The sequence below is a fragment of the Paroedura picta genome, chromosome 7 (genome assembly GCF_049243985.1).
Source record: "Paroedura picta isolate Pp20150507F chromosome 7, Ppicta_v3.0, whole genome shotgun sequence".
Classification (NCBI taxonomy): domain Eukaryota; kingdom Metazoa; phylum Chordata; class Lepidosauria; order Squamata; family Gekkonidae; genus Paroedura; species Paroedura picta.
The window spans coordinates 99,277,892-99,305,662 of NC_135375.1; the positions used below are offsets into that span (position 1 = coordinate 99,277,892).

Below are 27,771 nucleotides of genomic sequence, written 5' to 3' on the forward strand. Positions count from 1 at the left end.
TGGAACGAGCTCCCAGAGGAGATCAAGGCTCTGACAAAACTAAAGCAGTTCCACAGGGCCTGCAAAAGGGAGCTCCTCCACCAGGCATTTGGTTGAGGTCGACCAAACCACCGCTTCCAGTTGGCCCCCAAGCTCCACCCTACGACCAACACTAATCGGTTTTACCCACTGGGTCCAGTAAGAGTTGAGCTGAGGCTCTCGCAATTTCTATTTTATAATGTTATTGTTATGATCTTGTTTTATTGTTATAATGTTGTTACTGTTACTGTTACCCGTTACCATATGTTAATTGTATCTTTTCCTGTTTTCTGTAAACCGCCCTGAGCCCTCGGGGAGGGCAGTATATAAATATAATAAATAAATAAGACATTTGAGTATCTGAGAAGGAAAATCCCTTTAACTTAACGCAACACTAATCCAGTGGCAAGTTCCCTTGTGAGAAGCCCCACTGAAATGAATAGCCGTGCAGAAGCCATCCTGATACAGATATTATTAGAGCTCCAGGGGTCTTGAACTTGTAGACTTCTGACAGGTTCTTCTTGCAGTGATGTCAGCTCGCCGGAGCTTTCCATTCACTACACTGCAGTGGAGACAGCTGGAGGAATAACCATTCGAGCATCTGTCTCCTACCCTTCTCTTTGACTTTAATTTCTTTTGGGCTGAGCCTACAGCAGGTGCTTCTGCAATCTGAACTGCAGTGGATGGCAAACCAATCCAGGGCCTTCCACACTGTGGTCCCCTTCCGGTGGCACTGCTGCTTAAGGGAATCTAAGCCAGCCTGCTTGCTCCAGAGCCATAAAAGAAATTAAAGCCTTACTTTAAAAAAGAAAATAAACCATTTTTCTTGGTTGTGGTATGCTGGGTTGGGCTTGAAGAGCTGTTTGAATGCAAGAGAAAGCAGGTAAAGTCGATCACATTTGTCTTCTCTTTCCAGTTCTAAACAAACACCTTTGGCTGCAGGACATTTCTCCGATGGATCTAAGTTGATGGCAGAAAAGCCGGTCTGTGTTACAGCAAAAACAGTGTTTGTCATTAATTTCCTATGAGCTGTTTTGGCTTTTTTTTTTTCAATACAAAGACCACATCCCAGTTCAGATGAACATCTAGACCAGACTTCCTCAACCAGGGTTTTGTGAAACCCAGGGGGTTTCTTGACAGCCCTGGAAGGGTTTCCCAAATAGGTGGGAGTTAATTACTTTTTAATATATGCTTTAATGGCTGGACGGATATTTATCCTGGATACTTTAGGCTGATCCTCCATTGAGGGAGAGGTTGTACTAGATGGCCTGTACGGCCCATTCCAACTCTAGGATTCTATGGATTTCTGTATGTAGGCTTCCCTGGCAAATGTTACATCTGCCAGTGGACATCCAGGGGTATACTCCAGCTCCCTCATTGTGGGTGGCCTCCCCCTGCTTAAAAAGTAATCTGAATTGGGCCAGTTGGTCTTTTGAACCATGATTTATGAAACTGCCTGATGCCTTGAGTTGCCGGGTGGACCAAAACAATACACATTTCTGCATTTTTGCATAGTGGCTGAGATAATTTTGTGGTGTCTAGAATGTGTTAGCGTAGTGAAAGTGAATTCATGAGATTAACCATTATTTTCTACTAATTTGCACTAGGAGTGGTTGACCCTTAAAGCTTGGCAAGCAAATCAGGCTCTCCCGCCCCCCACTTAGTCATTTTGCTCATCAAGCAAACTCTTCTGTTTAGACTTTTACTTAGGGCAGTGGTCCCCAACCTGCGGGCCGCGGCCCGGCGCCGGGCCGCAAAGGCCATGGCGCCGGGCCGCGGCTCCCCTTCCCCGCCCCTCCCCCCCGCAGTAAAAAACTTCCCAGGCCGCAAGCTTGCAGCCCGGGAAGCTACTTACTGCGGGAGGGCGGGGAGAGGGAATCAGGGCCGGGCCGCGCCCGCGCGGCCCGCGGGTGCGGCCCGATCCACGGGTGCGGCCCGCGGGCGCGGCCGGGCGTGGCTCGTGGGCGCGGCCCGATCCGCGGGTGCGGCCCGCGGGCGCGGCCGGAAGCGTGGGCGTGGCCTGCGCGGTCCCTGCGGGCGCGGCCCAATGCCCTGCCGGTCCCCAGCCTAATAAAGGTTGGGGACCACTGACTTAGGGCACTGATTTTTCCATGGGAGGTCCAAGGGCTTCTGGGGAATCTGATTCCTCCATTTGAAGCGCAGAAATGTTCTCCTTAGGGTGCAAATGATGGATTGCATTTTCTCAGTTGTCGTAAAACCTAGTTAACTTTGGGAGATGTTGCTCTGGAGCGCAGAGGAATTAGAAGCATAGATCTTGTGGAGACGTGACACTGTCTTTCCACTATTGCAATTAGAATGCCAGGAGTCAGCTTTGACAAGCACACCCTCCCTTTCAGTCCCCCTCTGCAGTAACTCTGCAGAGAGCCAGTCTGGTGTAGTGGTTAGGAGTGCAGACTTCTAATCTGGCATGCCAGGTTCAATTCTGCACTCCCCCACATGCAACCAGCTGGGTGACCTTGGGCTCGCCATGGCACTGATAAAACTGTTCTGACCAAGCAGTGATATCAGGGCTCTCTCAGCCTCACCCACCCCACAGGGTGTCTGTTGTGGGGAGAGGAATGGGAAGGCGACTGTAAGCCGCTTTGAGCCTCCTTCGGGTAGGGAAAAGCAGCATATAAGAACCAACTCTTCTTCTTCTTCTCCTGTCCTTTCTGAGCATCAGCCCCCACTGAAGGCTGAAATCTGAAGAATGCTTTCCTGGAAGTAAAACAGATCTTATTTCTAAGGAAATGGCTAGGATTAGTCCCAGCTGTGGTTAACCACAGTTAATCAGGGTTGTGTGAAATCACGGTTTGAATTATGATTTACATCAACATGAGCAAATGGCTTAACTACAGTTCAGGCAAGAGCAGTGGGATTCATGGGAGGAAAAGGTTATATGAGGAGGGTGGATATGTTGTTTTGTGAAGGTTGTTTTGGAAAAGGCGGCTGAAGGGAAACCGTACCTTTCCCAGATTATTTCCTGACTCTGAAAACTAAAAATATCTTTCTAATGACCTCCTTTGCCAGATTGTTCATATTCCTCTGAAATATTATGGGTGTCTTTTACTGATGGCCTTTTACAGAATGGTTCGCTTAACTGTGACCAGGGGAAGGGATTTCTTAGTGATGGCCCCTACCTAGTGGAATGCACCCTCTGATGACACCCGTATTCTGTGGACCTTGCTTAGTTTCCCAAAGGGCTAAGAATGGTTTGATTGTAGTGGAGGGCTGAGTCATATATTTTAACTGTATATGTATTATGTATCTTGTCGGTTTTTGATTTGTTCATTATGTTAAGTGTTGTAAGTCACCAACACACCCCTTGGGGTCTTTTAAAAGATTCCTGATAACTCAGTGCATAAAATACTGGTGATATTTGTTCCAAGCACTCTTTGGGGTGTGTGCATTAACTTTCTATCCTTACAATGTTATATTTTGAAGAAGACGCCTTTGCACGAAATGTTCTCCTATCAAGAAGCAAGTAAAGTCTCTAGAGGGAGTGCGCTTACAAATACAAGGTGGTATTTCCTAAAATTGTCTTCCTTCTTTTGCCTCTGTTCCCCCACCCAATTTTTTCCCCCACATACTGTCTTCTTCTTATTTCTCAGGAAAACATTGTTTGGGACAGCTGCTATAAGGGGTAGTCAACTTGTGGTCCTTCAGATGTCCATGGACTACAATTCCCATGAGCCCTTGCCAGCAAACACTGGCAGGGGCTCATGGGAATTGTAGTCCATGGACATCTGGAGGACCACAGGTTGACTTCCCCTGCTCTAAGTCAGGGGAAGATGCTGTCAAGGGCTCATGGGAATTATAGTCCATGGACACCTGGAGAGGCACAGTTTGCCCACCCTTGCTCCAGTGTAAGAACACCCTTCTACGCCAGTTTGGTGTAGTGGTTAGGAGTGCAGACTTCTAATGTGGCATGCCAGGTTCAATTCTGCGCTCCCCCACATGCAACCAGCTGGGTGACCTTGGGCTCGCCACGGCACTGATAAAATTGTTCTGACCGGACAGTGATATCAGGGCTCTCTCAGCCTCACCCACCCCACAGGGTGTCTGTTGTGGGGAGAGGAATGGGAAGGCGACTGTAAGAACCAACTCTTCTTCTTCTTCTTCTCTAATGGGTGGTGCTTCTCTGAATGAGGGCTCTGAACTAAGTTTTTAATTAGATTAATTTCCGTTTGCATTGATTACGCCATTATTTATTTATGTTTCCCTATTGCTAAAATCTCACATGTACACTGGTGAGAGACTGAAGGAGGTGTGAGATAAGTTACTGGAGAAATGCATACTGCCCCTCATTTTGTATCTGAAATGTGCCTGCACATAAAAGCTTATGCCGTGAATAAAAAGGTGCCACTTGACTCAAACTTGGTTCTGTCCCTCAAATTTAATCACCCTTTTTACTGAACAGGATGTCTTCTTCCATCAGAGTGATTGGCTGCAATCCAGTGATAAATATGTTCTTTTGCCATTCTCTGTTAATAGTAATACACCAGAGCCTTCCCAGGCAGGCCCGATCCCGTCAAATCTCAGAAGCCAGGCAGGGTCGGCCCTGGCAAGCACTTGGAAGAGTGATCTCCAAGGAATACCGGGGCCATGATGCGGGGGCCGGCAATGGCAAACCACCGCCAAATGTCTCTTGCCTGGCCCCCAGACTATCTTAAGGTCTCCTGGCTACATAACACACATGCCAGACCGATAAGTAAATAATAATCAGACTCCAAATCACCTCCAAAGGATGCTAGTATAGAGCCCTCATAGTAAACAAATCTACTGTGAAATAAAACTCTCTCTCTCTCTCTCTGTCTACATATATATATGTATACACACACACACACACACACACACACACATATATATATATATGAGAGAGAGAGACAGAGTGTGTGTTATTTCACAGATTTGTTTTATAGACTCATTTCAGGTTAGTGTATATATATGTATGTATGTATGTATGTATGTATGTATGTATGTATATATATATATATATATATATATATATATATATATATATATATATATATATATATATAAGGTAAAGTTATCCCCTGTGCAAGCACCGAGTCATGTCTGACCCTTGGGGTGACGCCCTCTAGCGTTTTCATGACAGACTCAATACGGGGTGGTTTGCCAGTGCCTTCCCCAGTCATTACCGTTTACCCCCCAGCAAGCTGGGTACTCATTTTACCGACCTCGGAAGGATGGAAGGCTGAGTCAACCTTGAGCCGGCTGCTGGGATTGAACTCCCAACCTTATGGGCAGAAAGCTTCAGACAGCATATCGCTGCCTTACCACTCTGCGCCACAAGAGGCTCTTATATATATATATATATATATATATATATATATATATATATATGTATATGTGTATGTGTATGTGTATGTGTATGTGTATGTGTATGTGTATGTGTATGTGTATGTGTATGTGTATGTGTATGTGTATGTGTATGTGTATGTGTATGTGTATGTGTATGTGTATGTGTATGTGTATGTGTATGTGTATGTGTATGTGTATGTGTATGTATATGTATATGTATATGTATGTATGTATGTATATATGTATATATGTATATATGTATATATGTATATATATACTATACAAGAAATACAACATACATATAGATATAGATATAGATATAGATAGATAGATAGATAGATAGATAGATAGATAGATAGATAGATAGATAGATATAGAGAGAGATAGAGAGATAGAGATAGATATAGATAGATATATGTTTGTGTGTGTGTGTGTGTGTGTGTATGTATTATATATGTATATATGTAATGTAATTTCTTATATATATGTTGTATTTCTTGGTTTCAAATCACTCTGGTAAACCAGTGTTCACAAACCGAAATGTTTACAGAGATCTTCACATCATGTAAGAAAAATACTACCAATCACTCTGATAAACCATTGCTCATAAAGAGAAATATTTACAAAGACAGGGTTTATTGTACTGGCCGAAATGACTGTAAATAAAGTGTTCTTGTTGTGGGTTTGGTATTTTAACACCTGTTTCCAGTGCTCTTTGTCGGTAGCCAAAAGCAAGTCTAAATTGGATAAACCTTCCCATAAGCTCAAATGGGTGTGAGTCTCAAATTCTGTTATCAGCGACCATTGGAGTTACTCCTAAGAAGCTATCTGTCCTCCTAGTCCAGGGGTAGTCAAACTGCGAATGCTGGCAGGGGCTTCTGGGAATTGTAGTCCATGGACATCTGGAGGGCTGCAGTTTGACTACCCCTGTCCTAGTCGTTCGTTTTGAGTATATAGCCCTGAGCCAGCATGCTCTAGTGGTTAAGGGTGGTGGACTCTTAATCTGGAGACCTGGGTTTGATTCCCCAATACTTCACATACAGTCAACTGGGTGACCTTCTGCTCGTCATAGTTCTCTTAGGGCTGTTATCGCAGAGCAGTTCTGTTAGAGCTCTTTCAGCCACATCTCACAGGGTGTCTATTGTGGGGAGAATAAGGGAAAGGTGTTTGTAAGTCAATTTGGGACTCCTTTGGTAGTGAAAAGCAAGGTATAAAAAACAGCTCTGAATTTTATAATTTGTCCTTGCCTGGTTATATAGTTAAGGTTTTGGTTAATTAACATTTAAAATATGTACTCTGCCTTTCCACTTAGCTCTAGGCTGCTTTCTGTGCCTTAATATACCAGTTAAACAGATTCAGTATCTCCATGCTTAATAATAATGTGGTTCCTTGGTATTATTTTTGCCTTGTGTCTACTGAGCAAAGGAACTGGCAGAAAAAAGAGCATCTCTAGGAAAGTAGAGGATTGACTCTATGGCATATGGAGTCTGCATACTCTCGCCTCTTGTCCAGGTATGCCACAAACTCCTTGGCACATGAGCTGCAGGTCTTGCCCTACCAAAGATTACACCTTATGATGGGATTTTGAATTTCTCCCCTTAGTGGCACAATTCCCAAGGCTTGTATTGCAGGATATTTGAGGGAGATTTTTTGGGGGCCAGCTATCAAGCTGTAGTGGCTGGACAGAAATATAAGAATATTTGCTTTTCTTTCTTTCACTAGTTCCATAGTGCAGATGCCGGCTAAACTACTTCCTGTGCCTGGGACCCCTACAGGACCTATTATATCTCCAAGGGAGAAGGAATTACAGGTTAGTAGGTCAGCCAGGAGTGCTTTGACATGAGGGAAAGGCATGCGGTGTGCATGCAGGAAGTACTGGGGAAGATCTTTCCCTGCTCAAGAACCTGAGGGGCTGCTGGTAGTCATGGACAGCACCAAACTGTCTTGCCGGAAGGTAGTTTTGCATTTCTGTGTTGATGAGACTTGCAAGCTCATTCATATGCATTCCACTTAGAGCAGTGTAAATCTGTATGGATTTTAATCAATTAATTTGTAGATATGCATTTGAATAAACATTGTTAGTTCAGAAGGGGAGAAAAAGTATGCATTATTTGTATTTTGGTGCAATAGGCACCATCTTAGAAAAGGCAATCCTTTATAAAGGTAAAGGTATCCCCTGTGCTAGCACTGGGTCATGTCTGACTCTTGGGGTGACACCCTCTAGCGTTTTCATGGCAGACTCAATACGGGGTGGTTTGCCAGTGCCTTCCCCAGTCATTACCGTTTACCCCTCAGCAAGCTGGGTACTCATTTTACCGACCTCGGAAGGATGGAAGGCTGAGTCAACCTTAAGCTGGCTGCTGGGATCGAACTCCCAACCTCATGGGCAGAGCTTTCAGACTGCATGCCTGCTGCCTTACCACTCTACGCCACAAGAGGCTCTTTTCGACTATATAGGGGAACATTAAAAAAAATTGCTGTCTGATTAGTGGGAGCCACATTCTTAAACACAATTGATTGGCTGATCCTTTAGACTTTCTCAACCAGGGCTCTCATGAAACCCTGGGGTTTCTTGGCAGCCCTGGAAGGGGTTCTCAAATGGGTTGGATTTTATGATGATTGTATTATGTTTTAATGGGATTTTATGGGCTATGCTGTTTTATGGTTTTATTTTGTAAGCTGCCTTGAGGTGACTTTGTTGAGAGAGGCGGGGTATAAATTAAAGAAATAAATAAATATTTTAAAAATTGTTAAACATGTGTCGGGTGATATGAACATATATGGTGAGGTTGACCTGCTCCTCCCTCCCAAAATGGCCAATGATAAGCCTGGGGTGGATGGAAGGGGAAGGATCCTGAGTGGGCATATGCTTCCCAACCATATTCTGTTTTTGTTTTTGTTTTTTGAAGCCTGAAGAATATTTCAGGGGGTTCTCAATTGCATAAAAGCTGAGAGAGGCTGAGCTAGATGTTGAAATCTCAGTGTCTTCCAGTACTCTGAAAAACAAGCCTCCATTTGAACGTTCTTGAGACAAAGGCAAAGTGTTAATGGAAATCAAATAATTGAAGGCTGGGCTTTTGTCTTTTAACAGACGGTTCTCTACGGCAAGTTAGTGGCAGCCAGGCAGAAACTAGCCAGTGAGAAGGACATCCCTCCTGCCATTTTAGCAACGAACAAAGTACTGGTAGATTTAACAATCATAAGGTAAGTTTTTTTCCCCCAGCTACAATGAATAAATATAAGCCAGTTCCTTTTGTGAAGGGTCAATTTGCACTGTAGATAGAGACTGGAGGTTTCTGAAAAGCTTGAAGTTGTAAGAAGGAGCTGTTGTTGTGTGGGGCGTACTCTTAGAGCAGTGGTTCTCAACCTGGGGGTTGAATGACCCTTTAACAGGGGTCGTGGCAGAGCAAGCAGCTTTGCTGTGGGGGTGCCATCCACACAACAGCCTTGCGGGGTAGTTCGAGATAGAGCATTCGTTTGTCTGGAGCAGCGGAAAAGAGCGAGATCGGCATGGTGGGGCAAGAGGCAGAGCTGAACTGAGAAACCCCGAGAAAAAAACCCAATTTATATACAATCATGAACAATGGATCTTCACGCCATTGGTCAGTTCCGGTTTAATTTCTGTGAAAGAACACTGGCATAATTTTATGGTTAGGGGTCACCGCAACATCAGGAACTGTATTAAATAAAGGGTCGTGGCATTAGGAAGGTAGAAAACCACTGGCTTAGAGTGTCAGACTAGGATCTGAGAGACCCAGTTCAAATTTCCAGTCTGCCGTGGAAGCTTGCCGGGTGATCTTGGGCCAGTCACACACTTTCAGCTTAACCTACCTCATAGGGCTGTTGTGAGGATAAAACAGACAAAAGGGACACTGCTGTAAGCTGCTTTGCGGGGAAAGGCAGGGTATGAATGATGCAAATAGATAATAATTCATTTGAGACGAAGCCTTACAAAACGTACAAGATTTGTTGAGCCAGAGATGGTAGCGGGACAGGAAAAATGCCCAGTATGAGCAATGGGAGCTGTTTACACCTCCTTTGAGGGTGGAGTGGGGGGGAGCTATCAAGATACCACCTGTCTCCAACTGAGACATATGCCAGGGTCGTGGATTTGGGCATTGGGCCAAAACATAATTCCTCCATATTTGATTTGATCGCATCCAGCTAGTAAACTTCTGCATCCGTCTTTCTTGGCAGAATTATTAAAGAGCTGCTAATGGAATTGGCTTTTTATATCAACCTGTGCTAAAGCAAAGATAGGGTCAAATAAATCACTGGGCTCTTGAATATGCCCTTTGCTTTTGTTACACAAGCATGCCTGAGGACGGGTAGCACAAAAGTGCCCCCAGTGATGGGTCGCCGTGTGCAATGTGCAGGCTTTATGTCCCTTTGGGCGGGGCACTAGGGACAATCGAGGTGAGCGAGTCAAAGGACAGCCCAGTCATCCCTGCAGTTCTTAAAGCTTTGTGTTTCCTGCAGGTAGGCGTTCCAAGTGAAAGAGGCAGTGCTCTAGCACTATTTACCTATAACCCGGCCCACATGGAGGCATAAATCTTCTTTAAAGCCATGTACCATCCGCTTGTTCAATGGATTGTCCTACATAGCTCTCACATCTTCTGATTCATTCCGCACAATGTGGGCATTTTGCCTGCCTATTTTCATCTTCTCCAGGATGTTTTTTCTTCAACTTCTCCAGGCCTCTTCCCCCCCCCCCATTTCTTCTTCTGCTTATGGGGAGGAGGATTTGTATTGGATTTTATTATGTTTTCAATGTGTTTATTGAATTGTTAATGTTATGGTATGTAAACCACCTTGAGCCCATTTGCAAGAAGGGGCAGTATAAAAGCCAAATTATAAATAAATAGATAGACAGAGAGGCAGACTTTTAGACTGCCTCTCTTCCAAATTTTAAAATCTTAAAATTAAATCGACTCTCGAACTAGCAACTGATTTAACTAACAACCACCCCCGTATCCCAGCCTTCATTTATCTTCCCTGCCTGCTGACTCTGGGAAGACAAATGATAAAGCCAAGAGCAGTGAGGCACCCCATGAACATCAGAACAAAAGGAAATTCAGAAGGAAAATCAGGCATTAGCAGAAGCCCCCTAAAAGGGAGAGGAACCCAAAAGAATGTGCAAGTAAAGTACCTGCACATTCTGTTGGTGCCCCTCTTGTTAGGGGGCTTTTTCTAATGCCTTATTTTATTATTTATTTTAGGATATCCTTTTGTCCTGACGTTTATGCGTAGTGCTCTTTGCTTGGTAGTATTTGAAATTGCCAATGTGACTGCACTCTCTGGGTGGCCTCCCTGAGAGGTTCCCTCTTTCAGCCCCTTTATTTATCCCTTCTGTGGTCTTCCATTCAGAGCCTTTTGGGACCTCTAGTTTCTTAAGGCAGCAAAGAAGGGGATGCTGACAATTCATGCAATGATGCTAATATAGCAGACAAACGGGGCAAAGGTGTGCTACATATACACTGTTATGCTAGCTTTTACATGAAAGGGAAGAGCATCAAGGTAGACTGCAGAAGAAGGCAAGGGCCAAACCACCTCTTCTTTTCACTGGCCTTGAAAAGTCCCTGGCACAGGTCTCCATACCTCAGCTGTGACTTGGCCGCCCTTTGCACATGCGTAATTTGTTCAAAGTTATCTTGTTTTAGTCTTTACGACACCGTGTAAGGCTGGCCAGTGTACTGATCCCCTTCTTGAAGAAGGAGCGTCAAGGCAGAGGGAATGGTTTCGCCTATGGCCACCTACGACAGAGGCAAGATTGAAACGGGCAAACACCTGATTTGTAGGTCTGTCACTTCCCCACCGCACTGATCTAGCTTCACCTCAGCAGACATAAGGAGCACACTTTCCAACGGAGACACTTCAGGGGGCTCAGCAGAGGGGGATGAAGTGATTGCAATCAGACGGGAAGTGTACGTCCGTAAGGCCTTCACGTTAATCTTCCGTGGAAAATTGGCACTCAAGAGAAGAGGCTGCTCATCTAAAACTGCCGTCTCGTTTAAACCTGGACCAATTATTTACAGTGTGGCACTCTTTCAGATAAATTTAGGAAGCTCCCCCAATAGCTTTTGAGAGGTTAAACTACCCATTCTGAACCACTGCTGATCGTTTTTGAGGACTTGAGTTATTTAGAGCCAGCATTGTCCTCAGTGGCTACTTAGAATCCTAGAGTTGGAAGGGGCCATCTAGGCCAGGGGAAGCCAACCTGTGGTCCTCCAGATGTCCATGGACTACAATTCCCATGAGCCCCTGCCAGTGTTTGCTGGCAAGGGCTCATGGGAATTGTAGTCCATGGACATCTGGAGGACCACAGGTTGACTACCCCTGATCTAGGCCATCTAGTCCAACACCCTGCTCAATGCAGAATCAGCCTAAACCAGTTGTTCTCAGCCTGGGGTCGGGACCCCTTTGGGGGTCAAACAACCCTTTTACAGGGGTCGCAGCAGGGCAAGCAGCTTGGCCGGGGGGGGGGCACCGCCATTCACACAACAGCCTTGCGGAGTAGATCGATTAATACACAATCATGAACAATGATGCCATTGTTCAGTTTCGGTTTAATTTCTGTATAAGAACACTTGCATAATTTTATGGTTGGGGGTTGCCACAACAGGAGGAACTGTATTAAAAGGTCGCGGCATTCGGAAGGTTGAGAACTACTGGCCCAAAGCATCCAGGATAAGTATCTGCCAAGCCACTGGTTGAAGATTGCCAGTGAGGGGGAGCTCACCACCTCCTTAGGCAACCGAGTCCACTGCTGAACTACTTCAGAATGGCCTGTCTTGGCTGGCCGTCAGAAGCTAAGCAGAAATGTCCCTGGTTAGGATTGGGATTGGGACAAAGAAAGGCCAGGGTTGCTACACAGAGGCAGGTCGTAAACCACCCTCTCTTGCCTTGAAAACCCCATGGGGTTGCCATCAGTTGGCAGACAGATTTCTAGAACATTCGACCAGGAGAAGCATGTGTGTTTATATTTTCCCCTTGAATGCATTAATTCAAGCACACACAAAGAACAGAGTACATGTTGCTTTTTATTCCTCTTGACACAGGTTGAACTTTCTCGCCATTACTGATGTCATATGTGACAAAAAGGCTATTTCAATGAATCCTTTGGGCTCTCCTCACATTTTTCATTCTGGGGCCCCCTTCAAAAGTGCCAGGGCCTCCTTGTGACCCCCATTGAGAATGGCTGCTTTAGAGCATTGGTGCTTACGCCATGGCTCTGCGTTTACAGTTACCATCGAGCAAAAGAGCCACATGACTATGTTATGTGCTGCGGGCTTCCCTACACATACTCATGTAATAATAAACTATAAATGTTAAATATATAACTTCAAAAGTACCAGATTAAGATTACTCCTGGGTGTGTGGAGTTGTCTCTCCCCACTGCTGTTGAACCTTAGCCAGCCTTTGTGTATCTGGAGGGACAACAAGGGCTTCCCTCTCTGCCTTCTCTCTCTGTCTGCCATGTGAGAGTCACCAGCTCAGGAGGCAGAAGCCAAAATGCTGGGGGAAGGGCCCGGATGGTCATGGAGAAAAGCGTGCAAGGCCACCATCCCCACCATACTGTGGCAAGCTTTGTCTTTTCCCCGGTGGCTACTCGGGTGGTAGTTCTACTGCCTGTACAGTGTGGTGTAGTGGTTAGAGTGACAGACTCTAATCTGTAGAGCTTTCTTAGCCTCACCTACTTTATAGGGTGTCTGTTGTGAGGAGAGGAAGGGAACGGTGTTAGTAAGCTGCTTTGGGACTCTGAGAAGCAAAAAGCACGGCATAAAAAAAACATTGTGTTTTTGTTTGTTAGTATGATTTATAGCCTGCCACTCCCAAGAACACTGTCCTGAGAGATGCCATATTTGGAGACCGGTGCTCATATATGATTCTCTAGATTCAGCGCTCTTGCTGCATTAGAAAGTCAAGCCACTAAACCTTGGATTGTTGTTGTTTCCTTCAGACCTACAACATTGGAAAACGTGAAGAGAGTTGATGGCATTTCTGAAGCCAAATCCACCATGTTGGTTCCTCTCCTGAGCACAATCAAGGAGTTCTGTCGAGCCAATAGCCTCCAGGTCAGATGCAACTTGATTCAAGAGGGTTTATTTCCTTCTGTGTTCCTTAAATTTGCTATCCAACAGCCAGCAGCCAGCTTCAATGGGACTCATTTCTCATGTGAGAGGCCAAAGGCTGCTTCCTTGTCACTCTCCAAAGAAGACACAACTGCACCTCCATAGCCCACTGGGGAGAAAACATCAGTGTGAGAAGCAGTAGGGAAACATTTGAGTCTCAGCAGACAGAAAGGTGGAGAAATGGCTGGGTGGGATTTCCACTTACAGAAGAGAGACTTTTTTGCTGGTTTCTCTTGTCTTCCAGCATCCCGTTCATGCTCTTCCTGAAGGTCCTTTTTCCCCAGGAACTGGATTTGGGGAGTAGGGGTGCCAACCTCCAGGTATCTCCCACTATCCTCCAGCCTCCACTATCTCCCACTATTACAGGCGACAGAGATCAGTTCATCTGGAGAAAATGTCTGCTTTAGAAGCAGACTCTGGGGCATTTTACCCTTTGAAGTCCTTTCTCTCCTCATGCCCCACGATGTGAAAAAAGAGAAAGGGTTGATGCAAGACATGTGGCAAAGCCCACATAGGATGGAGCATGATCAGGCAGGAGGGCCAGCTGAAGGCCATATAAGTCTGGAATGGCTGGAAGCCATTTCAGGGGTCCCTTTCGCTTTCCTCCCTTTGGAAGAGGGAGAAGTGAAATGGGGGCTATAAATGGCTACTGCTAGGTTTAAATGGCTGGCAACCATTTCAGTAATCCATTTCGCTCCTTCCCACTTGGAAGTAGGAGCTAAATCAAACATTGAAATGGCTAGCAGCCATTTAAAACCTCTGGCTTGCTTCCTTCTGTTTGGAAGGGGGAGAAGCAAATGGAGGGTTTAAATGGCCCAAACCCAACTGGACAGAAGATCTAGGAAATGTTTGGGAGTGGGTGGGGAGGAACCGGCCAAATCTGTGACAAATTTAAGGTTGTGAGCCAGTTCGTGGCCATTCCTACAAGTGACCACCAGTATGAAAAGGCACCTTTCAAGGGAATAGCATCTTCAAGGTAGGGAAGGAGATTCGGACTTGGCTCACAAGACAGTTTGGCCACAAGATGGAAGAAGTGCGGTCTGCTGATCCTAACTCCTTGGAGAAACAAGACAAGATAACTAATTCCTCGGATTAACAGTCATCCTTGGCAAGTGCCACTGCATACCCTTCTAACTCAGTGCCTTCATGGACCTAGAGGAACTCGGTTTAGGACAGTAACAAGTACAAACTGAGAAATGTTGTTAATGCATTGTAGGCCATGGGAAAACAGTTTTCAACATTTTGGACTCCTCTGGTTCCAGCAGTTGGTTTTAGTGTACCTGTCAGTTAGTGCCTACTTTGGAAAAGATTTCTGTTTTTTCCTTATACAGGTCATTTGTTACAGTTCTTTAAAAAACTGAATCTTGTTTTGTTGCAGTCAGACATCTTCAAGTCTGATGGATCCGGGACCCAACCACAAATTGTCCTTCAGCCAGGAGACGGACGTAGCACTTTAACACCGTCAGAGCACATAACGTACAGGCTTTTTCAGGAAAAGAATATGTTATTGGTAAGCTGTCGGGCCTCCATCTTTATTTCGTGGATTATGCTTAGGCTTGCCAAGTGTGTGGGAGAAACATGTCTTGTCACTTTAATAGAGGCTCCATGCCCAGGTTATTTGCCAGGGGATGTTAATGACCCCCATGCCTCGGGAGGTGGTGGGTTCTCCATCTTTGGAAATTTTTAAACAGAGGCTGGTTAGCCATCTGACGGAGGCTGATTCTGTGAAGGCTCAAGGGGGTGGCAGGTTACAGTGGATGAGCGATAAGTTTGTGAGTGTCCTGCAGGGGGTTGGTCTAGATGACCCAGTAGGCCCCTTCCAACTCTATGATTCTATGAAAACATCAGGGGTCCATTTTTACACGCGGTGAAAAATGCCATCAAGTCGCAGCTGACTTATAGTGACCCCATGGGTTTGCAAGGCCTGAGAGTTCAGAGGTGGTGTGCCATTCCCTGCCTCCTTGTCATAACCCTGCTATTTTTGGAGGTCTCCCATCCAGCCTCAATTAAATTAACAGGATCCAGGCCTTTTCGGTAACCCTGTTTATGACCAATTTAGGAACTACTGATTTAGGGAAATGCTATCAGGTCAGATGCTGCTCATATCATATCATGCATACTGATGGTTACGGGAAGTGACGAACTCTGGTTTGGAACAGAGTTCTGAATATTTCCTAATTTTTGTTTGGAGGGGTGTGTGTGTGTGTGTGTGAAATACTTCCTTAATAGCATGAATTTTGACAGTTCTTGATTCCTATTGGCAGCCATTGCCTTTCTCTGCAGTTGCTTTGGGTCCCCTTTTTGCCCGGTTCACTTCCTGTCTGGGAATATTGACATGCCAGATTCCAACCAATCTCTGGTTCACTTGACTGCATGGATAGAATGCTCTGTAGCCAGTTCCGTTTGCGAATAAATCCTGCTGGGAGAAAGCAATGCTTCCTATTAGCCTTGCTAATGCATTCAACTCATTCGGAGCTATCCCTGTAAAACTACAGGGGGGGGTTTGCCCTTAACAAAAGTTTTCCTGAAATTCTCCTGCAATTCTCCCCTCACCCCTACCCCCACCCCCACCCCCTTGGGCCAGACCTATACTTTGCTATTCTTATTTGTCACGATGTGCTTTGATGCCGGCTCTGCTTGCTGCTTGACTCCTCCTTCCCAGGAGTGTTCCTTGTGAGAGCGCCGACAAATCTGAAATACCTGCGGACTAATTAAACCGGCGCAGTAATACAATTAGCACTACGTAATCCGATGCCTCGTATCAAATAACTATTGATTACAGCGTTGCACCCTGGTGTCTCCTGGCTGGGAGAAAGTCAGCAAACATAACATACTGCCCTCGGCTTTATGAGAAGAAAATAACTGCCAAAGCGCATGTGCACAGTAAGCGCAAGAGGCCGCACTTAGCTCAGAAAAGTTAAAAGAACCAAAAGCGAATGTACTTATGTACGAATATAGAGCATACTGCTCTTTTCACTTAAAGCAGTGGTCCCCAACCCGCGGGCCTTGGCGCTGGGCCGCGGCTCCCTCTCCCCGCCCCCCCCCCGCAGTAAAAAAGTTCCCAGGCCCGGGAAGCTTCTTACTGCGGGAGGGGGGGGGAATCAGGGCCACGCTGCGCATTGCGCATGTGCGGCCCGGCCGTGCGCGGCCAAATCGCACATACGCTGCACATGCGCGGCGGCCGTGGCTGGGCAGTTGCCCTGCCGGTCCCCAGCCTTAAAAAGGTTGGGGACCACTGACTTAAAGCACAAAAGCTTTTCAATTAACATTTATCTCTAAGCTTTGAACAGCACCCGTAAACTCAACTAGAGTTGCCACCTGGAGGCTTTGAAGAGTAGAGCGTGCAGAGACTGGGGTTTGGGGAGGGACTTCAGTGGGATGTACTGCCAGATAGTCCCCTTCTAAGCGGGCATTTTCTCCAGGGGAAGTGATCTATGTTGCCTGGAGATTAGCTGTAATTCCGGGGGATTCCCAGGTCCAACTGTGAGGCTGGGATCCGTGAACTCAACATATGACCTTTCCCTTTTAACACAGCAATGTAATTTAGTTGCCATTGTCACTACTGTGTTCCAGGCCCACACAACTTGTGACCTGTAAAGCCAAATGTAGCCCATCAGCCTGCTAGAGTCTTGGCACACTTGTTATCAGAAACGTAGAGGCCTGTCTCTTCTACTGCCAAGTTCTTCCTTCTCTCAAGTAAATTAATTTAAAGCGTATCTAATTATCCAGGACATCTTAAAAAAATACAAGCGAAGTCACTACTCTAAGTTCTCGCAAGGCTTTTACAGCTTGAGATAAGCAATCACTTTTGAGCTTTAACAAGATCATAAAACCTTCATCTTCCTTCAGCAAGGACAAAGACTAATTTAGGAGAGGCGTTTCTTAACATGCTTTCATTTAAACCCAATGTGTGCAATTGGAACGAGAGCAGAATGCCGGAACTTTCGCCTGAACCTTTAACGTGGGACCTGCTTTTCTTTTGCTTCTCTTCTGCCCCTTCCTCCACCTTCTTGTTTCTTTCTTCCTCGTCCACCTGAGCCAAGATATTTGCAATAGCTGCTGATCTATTCAGTGGCAGCTAATTGCCATTTCTGTCTCTGCCTTAGTTGCTCATGATGTGTTCCCCTTTCACACCCCTGCTGCATCTCTAATAATTTGTAACATGAAGAGGGGAGGAGGAAACAAAAGAATGTTGGTAGAGGCTGTGTCTCGGTGGTAGAACAACTGCTTTGCATGCAGAAGCTCCCCAAATTCAATCGCTGGCATCTCCAGTTTTAAAAACAAAAGGACCAGATAGCTCAACTACTTGAGCTCAGCCATCAGTCTAAGGAACCTTGATAAACTAATGGTCTGATTCAGCAGAAGACTGCTTTGTGTCTTCAACCCATCTCGGGCTGTGCTCTGATCCACCAGTTGAAAGACCAGTAGCATTCCTAGTAAGAGTAGCAAAGGCCTCTGTATTGCTGGGAGTTTTGTTCTAAGTGCATGAAGGCCATTCCATGAATTATGTGGCAGGAAACTTGGATTTGCCTTTGACAAGGCAAAGGCAAACATTCAACAAGGGAGCTTATCATAACTACCTGGCTTGATGATAAATATACCCAGCTACGTAAGGGCTCCCAAACGTGTTTCATTTGCACATAGAGTTGCCAACCAGGCACGGTCTGGAGATTACAACTGAACCACAGGCTCCTGGAAGTCCCACTCGTGCCCAGACCACAGAGGTCAGTTCCCCCGGAGGAAGTGGATGCCTTGGAAGGTGGACATTACATCCTGATGTGGTCCTTCCTCCTGGCCCCACACCCAAATCTCCATCAATTTCCCAACCCAGAGCTGGCAACACTATTTGTACACCAGAGTCATATGCAAAGCAACCCTAAGGTTGTTTGTTTTGGTTTCTGAGGCTATATATTTGAAGTACAAAGGCTGGGTTTGTCAAGTGGCACAGGATGGACTATTTTCTGATACCTTTTCCTCTTGATTTCTTAGAGGACTATAAGTGAGAAGCGGTCGTTACCTCTTATGGTGGTGGGCACTCACCTATCCCAGGCTCTGAAAGCTGGCTACCCAGTAGATTTAGAACGTGCGGGCCTGACTCCTGAGATATATGAACTGATCACGAAAACCATCCAAAGCCCTCCCATCAATTCAGGTGAGATTCATTTCTTATGCTCATGGAGCAGCAGAATAAAGCGTACGTTAATCGAATCAGCGAGACATCCTGCTGTATATGTAATAGAATGGAGTTACTGGAATATGCAATATGTAAATAAGGAGTCTTCATCGAAAGGGGGCTCTTCCTGGACATATAAAGAGGCGAAGAAGAAGACTTGGCATTCATACTCCTCTTTTCACTACTTGAAGGAGTCTCAAAGCAACTTCCAAAGATCTTTCCCTTCCTCTCCCCACAACAGACACCCAGTGAGGTAGCTGGGGCTGAGAGAGCCCTGAGAGAACTGCTCTGCAATGGCAGCTCTCAAAAAACTGTTATTATTCCAGGGTCAGCCAGCTGGCTGCATGTAGAAGAGCAGGGAATCATATCCAGCTATCCAGACTAGAGGCTCTTAACCTTGCTGGCTGTCATTATACCTGCTCACATTCATGTCAATGCAGTGGCTCTAGGTTCACTCTTATAAACAAGCCACCTTGGTTGCAAATGCAAAACTTCTCTCAAAAATGGGAAACAAATTGTCCCATGTGTAAAAACTCCAAACTTGGCTGCCTACTCCTGGATCGGAATATTCAGAATTGGTTGGGACTGACTTGTAGCTCGGTGGCGGAGCATATGCTTTGCATAGAAGCGATCCCTGGATCAACCCTGACCCCTCCACTTAAGATAGGTAGCAGGGCAGGGTAAGTTCATTGCTCAAGCTTCTAGGAAGCTGCATTTAGTCAGAAGAGACAGTATTAGGTTGGATTGGCCAATGATTTGATTGAATACCTATTTCTGTATTCTCCTTCTTACTTACCCTGAAAGCCGCTTACTGGAGTCTCCATAAGTCAGTTGTGACTTGACATCCTTATGTATGTAACCATTGAAAGAAGACCTTCCACTAACTCTGCTCAGTCTCAAGTTGGTTTGACCTAGACGAGATGAGAGTTCTCCCATCCCCTGTGAATGGCTTTTCCCCTTTCTCTCATCCAAGTGCATCTGACCCTGCTTTGGGCGTTTTCAAGATGATCTAGCCAGAGGTGTCATATCAAAATCACAAGATGTCATAGTCCCACTGCATACTGTATTGGTCAGACCCCACGGGTGTGCAGTTCTGTGCGCAGTTCTGGAGGCCTCACTTCAAAAAGGACCTGGACAACATTGAGAGTGTGTAGAGAGGAGAGCAACAGGGATGATCCGGGACCTGAGGACAGACCTATGAGGAAAGGCTTAGGGATTTGGAAATGTTCAGCCTGGAGAAGAGGAGATTGAGAGGGGACATGATTGCTCTCTTTAGGTATATGAAAGCTTGTCCCTTAGAGGAGGACAGGGAAAGGTTCCTGTTGGCAGCAGAGGATAGGACCCACAGTAATGAGTTTAAACTATGTGTAGAACAATACTAGCTAGATATTGGGCGGGGGGGGGGGGAGAATTTCACAGTCAGAGTAGTTCAGCAGTGAAATCAGCTGCCTAAGGGCTGCCCTCCCTGGCAGTCTTCAAGCAGCGTCTGGACCGATACTTATCCTGGATGCTTTAGGCTGATGCTGCATTGAAGAGAGGGTTGAGCTAGAAGGCCTGGATGGCTCCTTCCAACTCTAGGATTCTATGTCTCTCCACCAATGTGGCAGCAGAGCTGCAGCATTATTCTATTTGGGGAACTGTTGTCTTAACTTCCACGACAAAATCGCGGAACTGCCAAAGCCATCTGGATCCCTCTTCCCTAAGAAAGGAAGGGATTTTTAACATCTGGAGAAAACAGATGTGAACTACAATCCTGGCTTTGATTCAGGGGATCTGCATATGCTTTCACTGCTTTAATCTGTGGCCAGGGTTGAGTCTCTGGGAGGTCCGCGGGGTTTGTCAGCTTATACAGTAGTGAGGCCTGTGGAGCTGGCATCCCCTTTCAAGTTGTGTGTGAGAGCTTAGGGGAAGGGGAGGAGCCATGACTAAGCATCTAATTTGCATGCAGGAAGTCCCAGGTTTGATCTCCGGTCTCGCCTGTTAAAAAAAAGAGATCAGAGAGCAGGTAATGTGAAAGATCTCTACTAGAAACCCTGGAGGGCTGCTGCCAATCTAGGGTCTCTAGTAATACTGGCTTGAATAGACAAGGGGACAGACTCAGTAGAAGAATGCAGCCCAACCTCCCTGCATTGGGCTTCAATGGCTCTCGTTTCTCCAGCAGAATGGACCCTGGCGACAGTAGGAAATGGTTTGAATTAATTTTGGCCTGATCGCTTTGATGCAGAGACAATGGTGATGGCCAGAATCTTCTTGCTCAGTGTGAACTTTAGCCCTAAACAAGCCACCTTTCTTCAGGCCAAACGTTTCTCCCCTGCGCAGTTGTTTTGTTTTGACGATCAAACACTGCTGTGGGTCCCTTGGGTTGGGCTAGAGAACGTCACAAAGGGAGCTTCCCTGGATTTTGGTTCTAACGGGCGGGTGAGAGAGGAAAAAGAAAGAGAAGCCATTCTTTCTGAATTGTCCAACCTCGGTTTCTTTGTCATCTGAGCTTGTGTTGCCTTGTGCCAAATCTAGATGTAGCTGCTCAACATGTGGGTGCTTTTCCGCTGCCCTTGAAAGGCTGGGACGTGGCGGGAAGGCAGCAGTTTTGGCAGGGAGCACGAGAGAAAGACGTCGATCACTTTGGATTTGATCAGCGTTAGTGGAGTGCAAATGAGGTCAGAACTCGGGTTACTCTGCATTGATGAGACTCCAGCTTTGCTGCATTGCAATTGGCAGGCACTGCGCTGATTTCCAAAGCTCCCGTCTTCCCTAATATTTTATTTATCAAATCGAGAACCAAAGCCGCATAACACCTTTCCTTAGGACCTGCCCAAGCGGCACTGAACGGCAGGCAAGCGTTCCAGTTCCGCAGAACATCGGGCTGAATGTTCCAAAAATTAAAAGGGGAGGGAGACATTCCAGGCCGTGGCCTTAAGACCTTGTCTTCGCACCTTCGTCCAGTGCCCCGGCTAAAATTCATTTCCAGCATTTAGGCAAGAGCCACAGCTCAGAGGCAGAGCACCCGCTTGCCTTGCAGAAGGACCCAGGTTCAGGCTCCAGCATCTCCAGTTAAAAAATCTGGCAGTAGATGAAGAGAAAGACCTCTCCCTTAAGACCCTGGAAAGCCATTGCCAGTCTGAGTAGACAGTGTTGCATGTGATGGTCCCAGGGCCTGAATCAGTGCAAGGCGGCTTTGTGCGTATTCATGTATTATTAATACGAAGACTACCAAGTTCTCCCTCTGCTCTCAGCCTTTTAAGTATCTGCTTGCCTCCCCTGATGCCCTACTGGCTTTTGTATTTCCAATGGAAGGACTCTATTTTTTAAAACTCCTTCTAGAATGTCAATAATGTACTCTCGAACCAGCATCATTTAAAATCTGCTAGGCTGTTCAGTGTTTTACAGATGATGCTGTCAGGACAAAGTCTTAAAGTTCATGGCCCAAAGTGTCTTGCTCGGGCCCCTTTTTCATTTTCGGAAAAGCCAAACTACTGAAGAGGTGCGGTGAACTCAAAAGGTTGCCTGTAGTTTGGGGTTATTTTGATGGGTCCTGTGAAGAGATTATGCGCCTCCTGTCATTTTATTTATAGCTTGACTTTCCCCAGGTCTTTAAAGTGTTTTTATAGTTAATCTTCAGTGAATGGAGTAGACTTCTTTTGATTTTGAATTTGAAAGGAAGTGTGGCTATTTCTAATCCATGCTTCTTTTTTTGCAATCTTTTTCTCTCTTTCCAAGATGTAACAAGAGTGAAAGATATTAGTGCTTTATTGCCTGCAAAGACAGAACCGTATCTGATAAAGATGACCATTGCGCTTCTGGAGAAAGGATACAGGAATCAGACAGACTCAGAGAAGCAAAGGCTTCCTCCCGAGTCAAGATGGCTGCAGTCAAGGACGGGATCGGCACAGAAGGACGAAGAGAAGGTTGCGTGGATTGAAGCCGAGGTTTGTAACATTACACACAAAGAAATAGGGAGCTTGGAAAGAGCTGCATCCTCTAATCTGGAGGACTGGGTTTGATTCCGTGCTCTTCCTCCACATGCAGCTGACTTGGGTGTCCTTGGGCCAATCACAGTTCTCTCATAGTTCTCTTGGCCTCACCCACCTCACAGGGTGTCTGTTGTGGGCAGAGGAAGGGTAGGTGATTGCAAGCTGCTTTGAGACTCCTTTGGGTAGGGAAAAGCAGGGTATAAAAACCAACTCCTCTTCTTCCTGAGAGAGGTGCAGCTGGCCCCTAACACATGATCTTTAGGAGGCAGCTGAAGATATTTTAATCTATGACAGCGTTTTATTAGTTCTTCTCCTTCCCAGCAGTTTTAAATTGTTGATTTTTAAAAATGGACTTCGTCTGATAAGGGCCAAGCTCAAATCCTGCTCACCAGGACCCATTTATGTTCTCAAGGTTCAACCTATCTCGTGGGGTTACTGTGAGAATAAAACGGGGAGGAGAACATGAATTCTGGCTTGACTTCCTTAGAAGCAGGATAGAATTAAAATGTTTTTAAAAATTTAAATATCTTCCACATGCATGGCTCCACAGCAGCACCTAATGGTAGCAATGGGGAACTCCTGTTGTTAGGACTAGAATTAGCAAAAATTCTGACTTGGCTGTTATAGCCGTTTTGCTTATGGACATATCACCTTTCTCTTAATACGATGACTGCGTGATGCTAACTACACATAAATAATTTTGCCATGCTATTATGATAGGTTTCATTTATTCTAATGGTTGTATTGCAGAGAATTTGCTATTTCCATACTGTAATGCAAGTGGGTGAAAATGTTTAATAGCCTATAACTCACCGTGATCAGAAAATCATCTGAGATGCATCTCACAGAAATAATAGGCAGGTTTGTCAGTGGGGCTCGGTCCTCCTTTTCCCTCTGCTATTTATTCACTGGCTGGTTGTGTGTGTGGAAAATACTGTCACAGTTTGGCAGAAGAAAAGTAGCTCAAGCAAGTGTATTAATAGAATTTCATTATTTTCTTTTTTTCCTTTTCAGAGGGATTCTGTTAAGCCAGCTGTACACAAACCTAGTTCTGGGTCCTGTGAAATTATAAAGCAAGATCTCACGTCTTTAGATTCTCCATCTTGGGTAACTGCTTCTTAAATTATTCTTTAAACCAGGTTAGAGTGTGGGGATTTGAATCCAAGAAACCTTTATTCAAATTCCTATTCTGCTGAAGAAACTTGTTTTATTTTGTTGTAAACATTTTATTTCACACCTTTCCACAATGCAATGTAGTGTGAATGATCCAAATCTGAAAATATAAATAAAACGGCAAGGGGATGGTGGGAGGACTTGGGGACTCATCGCCTAACCGCCAATCAGGTAGGTTGCCCTGGCTGTCCTGTCCCTGATTGGTCGTCCATCAAATGAACAGCCAATCAGGTAGGATGCCCCATCCCCTAGCTGCATCCCCCTCCAATTGCACCCCCACATGGAGGAAGGGCCAACTCACAGTAAGCTAAGCAGCCAGCAGGAGCTGGGAGGGAGGGCGGAGGGCATGGGATTGTGGGCCTAGTGGGGGAGGGAGGGAGCCCCCACCAGCACTTGCCCCACTCTTGAGCAGCCCCGGCCGTGGCCTTGCCAGGCCTTGGCGGTGTTTCTGGGGGGGAGAGCTAGTCCCTGCCAGCATTCCCACGCCAAAAAGTCCTGCCTGGGCCTCTCCAGAGCCCTGCCAGTGTGTGTGTGTGTGTGGGGGGGAGTCCTCACCAGCGCTCCTCCCATGCCAAGGCCTGCAGAGGCTGTGGCAGGCCTTCTCAGGGGCGGGGGAGAGGATGGACAGGAGTCCTCACAAGCGCTCTCCCCCACCCCCCCGCAAAGGCCCTTCTGTGGCTTCTCCATGCCTCAGCTGGGACTAGCACCCAATGTATTTTTAGGTACAACAGGATTTTTGGCTAGTAAAATGCATAAAACCCATTTTTAGAAAATCAATAATTTAAAACTGCCGGTAGGCAGAACAACTCATTAAACGCTGTCACAAAATTATCTTCAGCTGTCTCCTAAGGATCATGAGTGAGGGGGCCAGGTGCACCTTCCTTGGGATTTTGTTCCATTTCTGAAGGTTCTAAACATTTCAAAGATGCAATTCTGCCCCTATCTAGTCACAAAGCAGGGGAAGATGTCCCTCGTAGGGCCTGTGATGGTGATCTAAGTAAGCAGGGAGAACCATCTGACCAAAAGCGGTCCTTTAGCTATCCTAGGCATTTAGTGCTTGGTAGGTTATAGCTACCACTTTGTACTGGGAAACTTTGTACTGGGAAATTGTACTGGGAAACAAACTGGAAGCCAGGGCCATTCCTTTTTCCACCGACAGGCACTTTCAGTGTGACAGACCTCTTTAATAATCTGACCCCTGCCATTTGAACTTTTCTGAATGGCTTGGGGAGGATGACTAGTACACAAGTTTCAACTTTGTAATACTTTGATTTAAATTTTTCATCTTGTCTTGGATTGATATTCTCATTTTGCAGGCCTAAACAGATTAAACATATTTAAAAGTGGCATATGTCACTTTTCTCCCCTTCCTTTCCAAGGCAAAGAACAGCAGTGAAGAGCCTTTCCCTAATGTCAGGCAGGAGGTCCAGAGCCATCAGAGCTCTATCAAACTAGCATCATGGAATCAGCCTTCACTCGACCCTGAGGAAGAAGACCTTTTTACAGACTCCCAGTCACAGGTAAATCGTAGGCCATAAATCAGCTGGCATAGGTTTAGGCAAGATCGGTGTTCAAAAGACATTTATTGTTGACACAAACCAGGTGTTGCTCTAGCTGGAGGGTGTGTTTTGTCGCCTTGTTTGTAAAAAAATATTTACAGTATTTGCTGGCATATAAGACTACGTTTTCCCCCTGAAAAACATGCCTCCAAGCGGGGGGGTCGTCCTATACGCCGGGTGCACTTCAGTTGGGATAGACATAGCTGCCCATAGTGGCCCATAGTAGTGTAATGTAATGTAACAAACTCTATATTTTGAGTGTAAATATTGGGGGGTCGTCTTATACGCCGGCAAATACAGTATATGGCAATTCAGTTATTTCTCAGTCTATTCAAAGACATTCATGACAACAAAGACATTCATGACATCAGCTGTGTTTTGAAGTGGCATCTGGCTTGGGCACCATTTTGCTGCCTGCACTATATCTAAGGACATTATAGATGTCCGTTTAAGATGACTGGGGAAGAGTCTGTTGAGCAGCAGATGAGAATTTTGGGAAGACAGCCTTCCCAGAGTCTTATATGCGAAACCTGTGCAGGTTGGCATGCTATAGGGACTTCTTCAGAGAGATGTCAATTAGGATAAATGGATAGGTTTGGACTACCTCCTAGGTCCAAACTACATGATACAACAAATCTCTGTGTTGCTTTAGCTTGGGGGTCCCCAACCTTTGTTGACTCTGCAGACACCTTTGGAATTTTGAGATGGGGCGGTGATTTTTTAGACTTATAGCCACTGAAAAACGGTGGCCCTGTGCCCCCAGGGAGGGCGGTATATAAATATAATAAATAAAATAAATAAATAAAATAAAGTCAGGTTAATGGGAATCCAAACAGTGTGTAAAATGGCTTGCAAAGTGAAAAACTGTTTTTCCCCTCCTTTTTTTTTTAGATCTTAAGTCAGCCTTCAAAGAGGAAGTTACCAGAATGGTTTGGGACTTCGAAGGGAACTGCTCCTCATGGTAAAACTTCCAAAAAATCAAAGGGAGGAGGAAGCAAAGGTCTTTTTGGCTGAACTTGAAGACATAGAGATATATACTTAAACCATGGATTGACAGCTTTGGAGTTCACTGGTTACTTTTAGCTGTAACTAAAACAAATTGAGCAATATATGGATACTCCATTTTTAAAAAATGAAGTACTAAAGGGAAATTGTATTTTTTTACACAAAACCATATCTGGATATAAATTTTCAAGAAGATAGCTCCTCATTCTTCAATCTGTTTCTATATGAAACTTCTCAAGTCCAATGCAGGAGCCCAAACAATGAAGGAAGAAGAAAAATATGGACAGCTTAAACCAGATCTTCTGTTGCTGCAAAGTTATTCCTTTCATTGTATGCAATGAAGAATTTTCATGTAAATATAGCAGGAACATGCTCTGAATACACTTCCAAGACGAATTGCACATAACCACCCGGTTGTCTTCAGCTATACTACAGACCTCTGTAAGACCACTGCAGTATGAAGTCAGCCAATGCCCATATTCTTGATGCGTATTACACTTTCCAAACATGTTAGTCACATGGAAAACTAATGACCAAACGAGATAATTGTTGTGGTGCATAAACAATTGTACTCACTTTCCTTCTGTTATTGTTAACATTGTTTATTTTCAGTTAACTTTGGCACTTTCTTATAAATTAAATTTGTTTACAATGATAAGCTGGGTGTTTGGTGTAGTTATGCATATCGAGGTTTCGTTTATGATTAAGTGGATGAGTCAGTTTTCAAACACTTCCTAACATTGAAAGGCTTGCCACCTAATTCAACCATGCAATTCAATGTCAATGTATCTCTTCATCCATGCCCAATTTGACCTTTTCTCTGTTCTCCATATTCCCTAAATAATTCAGGAGTATAAGAATCTGTAGCTCATATCACGGGGACTATGATAACGTTTTTGGAATTACAACTGTTCTTCAGACTACAAACATCAGTTCCCCTGGTGTGTGTGTTTCGGGGAGGGGGGATAGACTTCATGGCATTCTATTCTGCTGAGGTCCTCTGGCTTCACTTCCAAATATCCAGAAATTGGGAATTGTAATATGGATAGTTAGGAATTTACTACCACATGGCATGAGATGGTCACTATCTTAGAAAGATGTAACATGAAATTAAGCAACTTCATGAAAGATATGTATTTCTAATTGCATTAAGCAGAGAATTCATAGTTTGGCAGGAAAGTTTGGAATTTTGTCCACAAACATCAAATTTTCTTTCTTTTTTGTGGCTTTTAACACAATGTTTTTGGAATCACCCTTATTGTTGACTTGGTGTAAAATTTGCAGTACATTTGAATATTGGCAAGTATGCTACTTAATTTCAGATCAACTGTTATACACTGTTTTGTCATTGTGCGTATGAGAATGAATCGAATATTTATTAAAACATTTATATCCCACCTTTCCCCTTGATTGAA

At 45.1% G+C, this 27,771-nt stretch overlaps 1 protein-coding gene and 1 long non-coding RNA gene across 6 annotated transcripts in view; one reads left to right on the forward strand and one right to left on the reverse strand.

Moving 5' to 3' along the window:
- WRN (WRN RecQ like helicase) overlaps window positions 1–27,014 on the forward strand; it is a 108,787-nt gene extending 81,773 nt beyond the window's left edge. For 4 of the 5 annotated variants that reach the window (XM_077345640.1, XM_077345639.1, XM_077345641.1 and 1 more), the window contains 11 exons: window positions 935–1,001; window positions 3,463–3,539; window positions 7,066–7,153; window positions 8,435–8,547; window positions 13,304–13,418; window positions 14,854–14,985; window positions 18,465–18,627; window positions 22,366–22,574; window positions 23,634–23,726; window positions 25,172–25,312; window positions 26,243–27,014. In XM_077345640.1, the coding sequence (XP_077201755.1) occupies window positions 935–1,001; window positions 3,463–3,539; window positions 7,066–7,153; window positions 8,435–8,547; window positions 13,304–13,418; window positions 14,854–14,985; window positions 18,465–18,627; window positions 22,366–22,574; window positions 23,634–23,726; window positions 25,172–25,312; window positions 26,243–26,365 (1,321 nt within the window). In that variant the 3' untranslated portion in view covers window positions 26,366–27,014. The remainder of the gene's footprint in view (window positions 1–934; window positions 1,002–3,462; window positions 3,540–7,065; window positions 7,154–8,434; window positions 8,548–13,303; window positions 13,419–14,853; window positions 14,986–18,464; window positions 18,628–22,365; window positions 22,575–23,633; window positions 23,727–25,171; window positions 25,313–26,242) is intronic. The other variant, XM_077345642.1, reaches the window with a different exon arrangement.
- Window positions 1–27,771, reverse strand: part of LOC143841394 (uncharacterized) — a 32,223-nt gene that overhangs the window by 3,387 nt on the left and 1,065 nt on the right. The gene's annotated exons all lie outside the window — the stretch shown is intronic.